Source organism: Microtus oregoni, unplaced genomic scaffold (assembly GCF_018167655.1).
Source record: "Microtus oregoni isolate MIOR12 unplaced genomic scaffold, Mior012 000012F_ref0000307, whole genome shotgun sequence".
Classification (NCBI taxonomy): Eukaryota; Metazoa; Chordata; class Mammalia; order Rodentia; family Cricetidae; genus Microtus; species Microtus oregoni.
In genome coordinates, this window is record NW_024543071.1 from 14,245,939 (window position 1) to 14,255,353 (window position 9,415).

Here is a 9,415-nt window from a genome sequence, read left to right on the forward strand (position 1 = left end):
TGTGGCATGAACTGGAGTGTCATTTACATCTCTAACACTTACCTTTCCTTAACGCACAGCTCTGCTGGAATTCTGTTGTCATCAGGCATGGTGCTGTGCCTTTAATTCCAGCACTCAGGAGACAGAGACGGGAGGAAGAGGCTGGCAGATCTCTGAGTTTGAGGCCAGCCTGATCTACAAAGCTAGTTCTAAAGACAGCTAGGGCTACACAGGGAAACCCTGTCCAGTCCCACCCCCGCAACCCACAAGATTAAAGTGGTTCTCTAGTTCAGAAGGTTTGTGTGTGCCCTTTGGTGGGAAATTCCTTCCACATCCAGCTCCTAGGCAAACACAGACTTGACTCTCTCCCTGCAGCTTTGCCTTTTCTGGAATGTCTCAGAGATGAATTCTTCACTGGGTAGCCATTGTCCAGTCGCATCTAGAAAAGCACCCAGCACAGTTTGCATGTATTTTCCATTACTGCCACTTCACCTCAACTGCTTTTGTTTATATTGCACCTTATGTATCTACGGGGTGGGGGTGCCCTGGTGATGTGTGGTGAAGGGGACTTTTAGGAAGTTGGTTCTCCACTTCCACACTGTGGGCACCCGGAAGAGAACTATGCTGGAGGGCCTGCCTGCCAGAGTCTTTCCCTGCTGAGCCACCACCAGCCAGGACGCATCTTTAAGAAGCGCCTGTTCCCACCGTTACAGCTGTGTCTTTTAAACTGGTGTGTGCACGTGTGTGTGAGCACCACGGCCCACGGATGGAGACAGGTGGCTTTCACATGTTACTTCTCTCCTTCCACAGTGGGTTCCGGGCTCCAGCGCCAGGCTTGTGTGGCAAGTGCTTTTAGCTTTTCCAGCTGTGCCATCTCAACCACTCTGTATTTGTTTGTATGTCTTACCTGCTTTGTGGTTGAATCAAGCATTGCCGTTCATCAAGATAAGGGGATGTAGCGGTCTAAAGGAAAAGATGTCCAGATAGGAAAGTGGACTCTTAGGAAATTATCTTCCTGTTTTCAAACCCATGCTATTACAAATAAAATGTTGAAATCCATCTCGTAAGTTTCCAAATTCCGTTGTCAATTAATTGTTATTGGAAGTTAACAGGGTGGCAGTGAGATGACTTGATGTACGGTAAGCGTGAATGCCACCAAGACCGAGGACCTCACTTCCATCCCTGGAATGCACATGGGAACCGACTCCTGCAGGTTGTCCTCTGATCGCAGGCAGAACACAGCATGCATACATAGATGCATAAATAAGTGTTGAAAAACAGCTCCAGGGCTGAAGTGATGCCTCAATGGTTAAGAGCACTGGCTGCTCTTCCAAAGGACCCGGGTTCAATTCCAGCAACCATATGGCAGCTCACAACTGTCTGTAACTCCAGGGATCTGACATCTTCACAGACACACATGTAGGCAAAACATCAATGCACATGAAATAAAAATAAATCCTTAAGGGGCATCCATCCCCTAGGCGAGTGTGCCCGTGTCATAAAAGAAAGCTGCCTGGGCACAAGCAGAAGAGAAGATCCACGGTTTTAGCTACAAGTTTCTGCCTTGAGTTCCTGTTCTGACTTCCCTTGGTTAAATAAATAACTCGCTGAAGGTCGCAGAGCTAATTATTAATCACTCCAAAGTGTTTCCTCAGAACACAATATAGTCCCTGGAGGATAGCTGGTATTCAATAAATATGTATGTCACACTCTTTAGAAACATAAAGCTAAACATTTTTAAAAAGTCATTAAAAAAAGACCCACAGGCAATCCTTGTTAAATATTTTTAGATTGAGAGATTTCTAACTATTGAGTGTGTAAAGAAATGACCACTTTTATAGGCATAGTGTACTTTTTAGCACTTATGTAGCAAAGCTCTCTTGAAGATCACTTCTCAGCAGAACAAAACATCTGCCCATAAAATGAGCCCTTTGAACCAAGGAGTTACTTTCTCCTTGTTACGGTGATGGCTTTGTCTCAGCAGAGGGCGGGGAGAGGGTGTGCTCATCTTCACTTGTGCTATCTTGTCTGTGGTTTAGTCACGAGAACCACTTAATAACCACACCCACATAAACGCAATAAGCAAACCGCTTTCAACGTCAGTTACCGCCACTCTTCCCTCATGGTGTCCGGTACACTGGGCTGATTTGGGGTTGGATGGTGACCAGCAATGCTCTCATCAGGCAGGGCCTCTGCTGCACAGCTGGTTGTGTTCAAGCTTTGGGGATGTTTCCTAGAGTTGAAGGTTGATCCCTGGGTCTCATGTGTGCAAGGGAACCAGCACTGAGCCACACACAGCCCGTGTGTTGTGTATCATCTTTTCTGAAGGGCAAGCATTCGATTTGAGCTCTTCAAGCAAGTTTTATCAAATATTAGCAAAATTAATTTTTTAAGGAGGTGGAAAATTGAGAAAGGATCTTTAGCTGGTCTCAAACTCAAGGTAGCTGAGGCCAGCCCTGAACTACAGGTCCTCCTGCCCCCACCTCCCAGGTGCTAGGATTACAGATGTGCATAAGAACTGCCATCTTAGCCGGGCGGTGGTGGCGCACGCCTTTAATCCCAGCACTCGGGAGGCAGAGGCAGGCGGATCTCTGTGAGTTCGAGGCCAGCCTGGTCTACAAGAGCTAGTTCCAGGACAGGAACCAAAAGCTACGGAGAAACCCTGTCTCGAAAAATCAAAAAAAAAAAAAAAAAAAAAAAAAAGAACTGCCATCTTGATTTTTTTTAATTAAAAAAAAATGATCATATATAGAAAATTTCCCGTTTTCTTCCCTTATCTCCAAGGAAGATCTTCAGAATATTGCCACACACTTGTTTGGAAAACTATTGGGCTAGCAATTGTAGGAACGACCAGGAAGGCAGATTTTGGTTAAATACCCAGAGTCATGTTTCAAGATATAAAGCTTTTGTCTGGCAAGATGGCTCAGCAGGTAAGGGCCCTTGCAACCAAGGCTGCTGACCTAAGTTTGACGACCAGACTCCTTATGATGGAAGAAGAGAACTGATTTACATAAGTTGAGACGCCATGTAGTCGCCAGAGGGGAAAGACTCAAGCTGTGAGCTGGAACCTTGCCAGGAGATCACGAGCCTCGTGGTAAAATATAAAATAATGGAAATGTGTTGTTTCTAGATGTAAGAGCTAGCTAGCAATATGCTTAAGCTATTGGCCAAAAAGTATTGTAAATAATATAGGTTTCGTATGATTATTTCAGGTAAGGGCGGCCAGGAAATGAACCAGTGGCCTCCTACTACAAAAAGTTACTCCTCTAACCTCCACATGTGTGCCCTAACCCCACATATGTTGCGGGAGGTCCTCCCACTCCTCCAGCCAATAGCCACTGAGATACCAGCCCATTGGGGCGTGGTCTCCCTTTAAAAAAAAAAAAAGCCGGGCAGTGGTGGCGCACGCCTTTAATCCCAGCACTCGGGAGGCAGAGGCAGGCGGATCTCTGTGAGTTCGAGACCAGCCTGGTCTACAAGAGCTAGTTCCAGGACAGGCTCCAAAACCACAGAGAAACCCTGTCTCGAAAAACCAAAAAAAAAAAAAAAACAAAAAAACCCGGCCACTTCCCTCTCCTCTCTCTCTTCACTTCCTGCTCTGCTGGCGACTAGACTCCCTTCCTGGTTGCGCAGAGGGCTGACGGTGATCTGTAAGTTTTTTCCCCTTTAAATAAATACCACCCTATTAATCATAATTCCAAACTGGTGTGGCATTGTTTGTGACTTACGCCTTCACACATACACAACAAAAATAGAAGAGACAAATTGAGATAATGTTTCACTACATAGCCCTGGCTACCCTGAATTCTTTTATAATTAGAAAATGGAGTAGAACTTTCAAAAGTAGCCAGCATTCCAGGGCTGAAGAGACAGCTCGGCACTTAAGGGCACTTGCTGCTCTTCCAGAGGATCTAAGTTCGATTCCCAGAACCCACATGATGGCTCACAACTGTCTGTAACTCCAGCTCCGGAGATCTAATACTTGTGGTTTCCTCAGGCACTGCACACATATGGTATATAGACATACATTCAGGCAAGACATCTATACACAGAAAAATAAATTTAAACATCAATATCCATAAATCTTGCCTTTCATTTATAGATGAAAATCACATTTTCTTTAGCAAATGAATTATTTTAATGATTTTAATATTTATTTTTATTATGTATATCAATCTGTGTATATGCATGTTCAAGCATATATATGTGAATGCAGATGTTTGTGGAGCCCAGAAGAGGACATTAGAACTCTTGGGGCTATAGTTATAGACAGTTGTGACCTGTCTGAAGAGGGTGCTGGGAACTGAACCTGGGCCCTCTGCAAAAGTAGCAAGTGTTCCTAACTTCTGAGCCATCTCACCAGCTTCTAACGGTCATGTTTTATATGCTGGGAATATAGGGAAAGGGTCTGTTCTTTGAGAGTTTGTGGAAGTCATAGAAATGGTACCACAAACAAATGCCATTTTAACTGCTGTTTCTTTAGCACTTTAGGGATTATTTCTCATAACTGATCTGGATACATTCTTTCAAATACTAGTTATGTATTTCATATCTTTATAAGGAGTCAGACATTTTTACATTGACTAAAATTTTAGTATTAAGCTGAGAGAGAACTCCTTTCAAATATAATTCATTTTATACATGTCATAGTCGGTGATATATTTATTAATTTGTACTTCAGTGGTTGAGGTGACACTTTAACAAACTAATCTGTAACAATTACTTATTGATTTTATATATGTTTAGACTTTTTGCTTTGTTTGAGACTGGGTTTCTCCATGTAGTTCATTTTGTAACTTTACCTAATTATCAGAAGATCTACTTGCGTAGGTTACTTCCAAATGTGAAGGGAATGGGGTGGCTATAAAATTACAAAATGAACCAAGGTCACTTAATCAAGAGTCACAGAAAGAAAGGAGCCAGGAACAAAGGCCAAGGCAAAGGGCTGCAGCTGGCCAGAGAGGCTGTCATTGGCCCGATTGTCATGCAAGAGTCTGCCATTATCCATGTCTGCATCCCTTAAAGAAAATTTCTTGAATGAATGATTAAACGTCTTAAAGTATGAATCATTCTCACATGTTTGCAAAAGAAGCCCCTCCCTCTGTCTCTTCTTCTTGGAGACAGAAAGACTGTATTGCCCTGGACAGCCTCAACTTCCTGGACTCAAGTGCTCCCATCTCCTCATCCCCCCACCCCCGCCTCGGCCTCCAAAGTATCTGAGACTGACTGACTATTACTCAGTGGCCAGATGTGGTATTTGTAATCCCAGCACTTGAAAGGCAACAGCAGGATTCTGTTCAAAGCCGGCAGCAGGATTGTGAGTTCAAAGCCAGCAGCAGGATTATGTGTTCAAAGCCAGCAGGCTACACAGGGACACTCTGCCTCCAAAAACAAAGCAAAGAAACATTATGGCACAGTGATGTGCTTAAGGACCAAGGATAACATTAGACAATACAGAATACAGTGTTTAGCAAGTTAAAATATCTTTTATTTTCAGTGCTAATGACTGAATTTATTAATTCTATTTTAATATGAAATTAAACACAACTTAAATATCTGATAAGAGTATGGGTTAATCCAATTTAAGAAGTGATTCCAAGGCCAGATGGTAGTGCACATGCCTTTAATCCCAGCACTTGGGAGGCAGAAGCCAACGAATCTCTGAGTTCCAGACCAGCATGGCCTACAAAGTGAGTTCCAGAAAAGGCAGGTTACTCAGAGAAACCCTTTCTCAAAAAACCAAAAGAAGTGATTCCAAGTTCAGTCACCTGGCTCCTCTTCACAAGTCTCTTCTAGATGAATTTTTGGAGATGAAAATGGAAACCAAGCACACAGCGTGATGACTATGTAAGGGAGGTCCTCCTCAGCATCAGGCAAATAAGCCAATTCCTGTTCTAGCGTGCTACTTCAGTAAATGACTCAACTGGTCCTGCAGGTCAGGTGACTGTTCAACACTAGAAGTCAAACAGAGAAAAGGTCATCTGAAGTGAGCAGGAAGGGCTTTCTTTGTATGCTCTATCCTTTAATGCATCAGTCTTGTTACATCTAAGTCAAAATTTACATCAGTCCACTTGACCTCAGAAGCATTTAAACTGAGTTTGGAATGTCACTGGGCACACTGTCCCAGTTACCTGGAAGGCTAAGGCAGGGGAGGGTCACTTGAATCCAAGAGTGTGAAGCCACCATGAAAACACAGTAAGATTCCATCTCAAGGTTGGGGAGAAAAACCATGAGAAGTTTGCAGATGGGCATGGTGGCACACACCTGGAACCCACCACTCAGGAAGCTGAGACAGGATTGTGAGGGCAGCTTAGCCTAGACTACATAGTGACAGGCCTTAAATTAAAAAGATAAAAGCTTTACAAAAATCTACTAAGTTAATAAATATGAGACTATTTAATGACTTTATGTTTGCTCTATTTATGAATATTATCACCAATATAAACGGATGTCTATTCCTAAGTGTGACCTCTGTACCCTGTAACTTCTAGAACTTAATAAGCAGTGAATCCAGTTCCTGCACACCTTTAAAACACAGTCTTCTTTAAATACTAAACAGGCAATCCAGAGCATGGTCACTTAAAGCACAGATCAACCAGTTTGTCACTGATCCCTGAGAAAGGCAGTGTCACTCCCAGCATGCTTCAATCAGCCCCACCCACCACCTCTGAGGTGTCACTCCCAGCATGCTTCAGTCGGCCCCACCCACCACCTCTGAGGAGTCACTCCCAGCATGCTTCAGTCGGCGCTACCCACCACCTCTGGGGTCACTTACTTCTTCTGAATAGCTTCTTGTCTAAGTCAGGAAGGGAAAAGAGGAAAGAAATAGGGAGAGCCAGTGAACCAATAGAAGTTGTCATCAGAACGAGTACTTAAACTTAGTATAGTTACGTGGAGATGAATAACCACATATTTTAATATGTGCACACCTAAAAGACAGCTTTAACGTTAGCTACTGGGACTTGAATTCTCAGCCATACAATTCCAAAGGGTATGCAAGCATCTTATCAACCACATAAAATATAAATCAAGAAAAAAAAAGGCAAATTCAATTATACTTTTCTTCATCATTACAATGAAGGCACTGTCTGTGTATTTCAAAATCAGAATGATTTTGCTGGTGCTGTGTTATATGCAGGCGTGCCAGTTACTATCACACTCCATTCTCCAAGGGAGGAAAGACACTGGGCACATCGTGGACAGATACTGATCGAGTGTCTCCCAGGGGCCACAAATTGGTAGCATGGTCCTGGCAAGCTCTGCCTCTCTGGGTTCTTCCCTTGTAGTGCTCCCAGTTAACACAGAGGACCAAAGCAAGTGGCCCTGGCTCTCACTCTCCCACACCCCAACTGTTCCTGAAGCCTCAGTGTCTTTCCCCTTGATCAGCTCTACCCACTTCCATCCCACTCTGGCCTCCATCCCACTTCTGCCTCCTCCCCACTCCCGCCACCACCCTACTCTGGCCTCTACCCACTTCCATCCCACTCTAACCTCCACCCCACTTCCGCCTCCACCCCACTTCCGACTCCACCCCACTTCCGCCTCCACCCCACTCCGGCCTCCATGCCCACTCCCGCCTCCACGCCCACTCCGGCCTCCACCTCACTCCGGCCTCCATGCCCACTCCCGCCTCCACGCCCACTCCGGCCTCCACCCCACTCTGGCCTCCACACCCACTCCCGCCTCCACACCCACTCCCACCTCCATGGGAAAAAGTACTGAATAAAGCACAAAAGCAATGTACACGGGCTGAGGAGAAGGAGCAGTCGTGACTGCTGGTTGGGGAATACTCACTGGTACTGAAGATGTGTTGTTATTATTGCCATTTTCCTTAAACTCTGCATAATAGAGAGATAAACAGAATAGTCCACTTCCCTATGGTTATACAAACCACACTATAAAAGAAATGGTTTCTTACATCTTCTGAGTGCAAGATGGCATCTTCCTGTAGAACCATGTTTCGAGCTGCCTGACCCAGCAGCTGGAAGACAAAAATAAAACGGTAATGATCAAAACTCCCACCTCTGAGACTGGCCTGGCCGTGCAGCCCTGTAATCTCAGAAGCTAGGAAAGCTAAGGCAGGAAGATCCCAAGTTCCAGGCCTGCCTGGACTACAGAGTACGGTTGGCTAATTCAGTGAGACCCTGTCTCAAAATTAGAAAATGTAAAAATGGATGGTGATTTAGCCTGGCAGATCTGGTTCAATCCCCAGCACCGAGGAAGAAAATCCATCTCCCCGGCACATCAGGCTCCTCCAGAATCAGCTGAGCGGCCGTGGACAGGGCTCAGTAAAGTGTTTGCCTTGTAAGAACAAGGACCCGAGTTTGATTCCTAGAACTCAAGGGCTGGGGAGTCAAGTGTGGTGGCTCCTGCAGCCGACGGAAGGAGTGTACACGTCATCAAATCATTCCCTTTACTGATGGACGACTGTGAAGCGGAGGAAGAACGGGGCAATGGGAAAAGCTGTTCTGAGAACAATGCAGAACATGGCCAGAAGAATAGACCACAGACAGACAAAGGAGAGAATGGAATCTTGGAAGCTTGAGAGCAACACCAAGCTGAGTTTCGAAAGGGAACTGGCATCCACTAGAGATTCCCGTGAGAACAACCAGGCACCGGGTAGGAGCGACTGTGCCTCTTTCCTCTCTGGAGCACTGGTTCCCCTCACATTGCCTCTTCCAGCTAGAAGCGCTCACTTAAACTAAAGAAACGCACCCAGTCGCCTGCCACAGGCGGGGGGCCAAAGCCCACTCTCCCAGGATGCAATGCGCCGCCCCTCCCGGAGCGGACGCGGGAGCCGCGCTCACCTCCGAGCTCCGCGAGCCTTTCAGCACCTGCTTGGTGAGCGCGATTACGTCGGTCCCGCAGGTGTTCACCTTCTCGGTGAGAAGCCCCTTCACTGACTGACCAAATCGTGCTTGCGAATCCGGCGTCCCAGTCGCCATCGTCTCAACCCGCGAACGCCGCAGCCGGACGACGGCGAGTCTCTGGGGCCAAAAGAGATGCAAAGCGTCCAATCCTGCAAAGAGGAAGGACCGCATGCGCTTAGCTCAACCTGCTTTCCAAAGTGATTTAAAATGTTCAGTTGATGAGAATGGAAGGACAGGGTCTAAGCAAGCCAGCCTGCAGCGGATATAACATAATTTGGGTGAATCTGTAGTTTAGAGTCGGAAGAGCTACCCAGTTCTACCGTTTAAGCAGTGATGTGGCTACAAATTACTCAACTCCTGGGGCTTCCGTTCCACATCTGTGCTATAGCCAGAACTGCATAAACTAGGAGTGGTAGCACAGTCCTGTAATCCCAGCATTCTCGAGGTAGAGGTAAGAGGGTCAGAAGTTCAAGGTCAGCCTTTGCTATTTGGCAAGTTGAGGCCAGGTTGGGATACATGAGACCCCATCTATAAAATAAAGTAGAGATTTCTTTCAACTCTAACAG

At 45.7% G+C, this 9,415-nt stretch overlaps 1 protein-coding gene across 2 annotated transcripts; it reads right to left on the bottom strand.

Moving 5' to 3' along the window:
- Positions 1-5,445: 5,445 nt before the first annotated feature.
- Positions 5,446-8,985, bottom strand: Borcs7 (BLOC-1 related complex subunit 7). Of its 2 annotated transcripts, XR_005975113.1 has the most exons (6): positions 8,787-8,985; positions 7,898-7,960; positions 7,774-7,817; positions 6,755-6,775; positions 5,748-5,933; positions 5,446-5,662 (listed from the first exon to the last, which is right to left on the bottom strand). XR_005975113.1 is itself a non-coding variant. In XM_041660943.1 (5 exons), the coding sequence occupies exons 1-5, from the start codon at positions 8,922-8,924 to the stop codon at positions 5,882-5,884; spliced, it is 318 nt and encodes a 105-aa protein (XP_041516877.1). In that variant the 5' UTR covers positions 8,925-8,985; the 3' UTR covers positions 5,446-5,881. The 2 variants fall into 2 exon arrangements, 1 of the variants encoding a protein (XP_041516877.1); XM_041660943.1 differs by having other exon boundaries at positions 5,446-5,933.
- Between the last annotated feature and the right edge of the window lie 430 nt (positions 8,986-9,415).

Bases quoted from the DNA above. Each gene is read 5' to 3' on its own strand.
- Borcs7 (XM_041660943.1), bottom strand. From the start codon at position 8,924: ATGGCGACTGGGACGCCGGATTCGCAAGCACGATTTGGTCAGTCAGTG. The intron at 7,961-8,786 runs GTGAGCGCGGCT...TTTGTCTTCCAG, and splicing joins AAGGCTCGCGGAGCTCGGAG to CTGCTGGGTCAGGCAGCTCG. The intron at 5,934-6,754 runs GTAAGTGACCCC...TTTGACTTCTAG, and splicing joins CAAGAAGCTATTCAGAAGAA to TGTTGAACAGTCACCTGACC.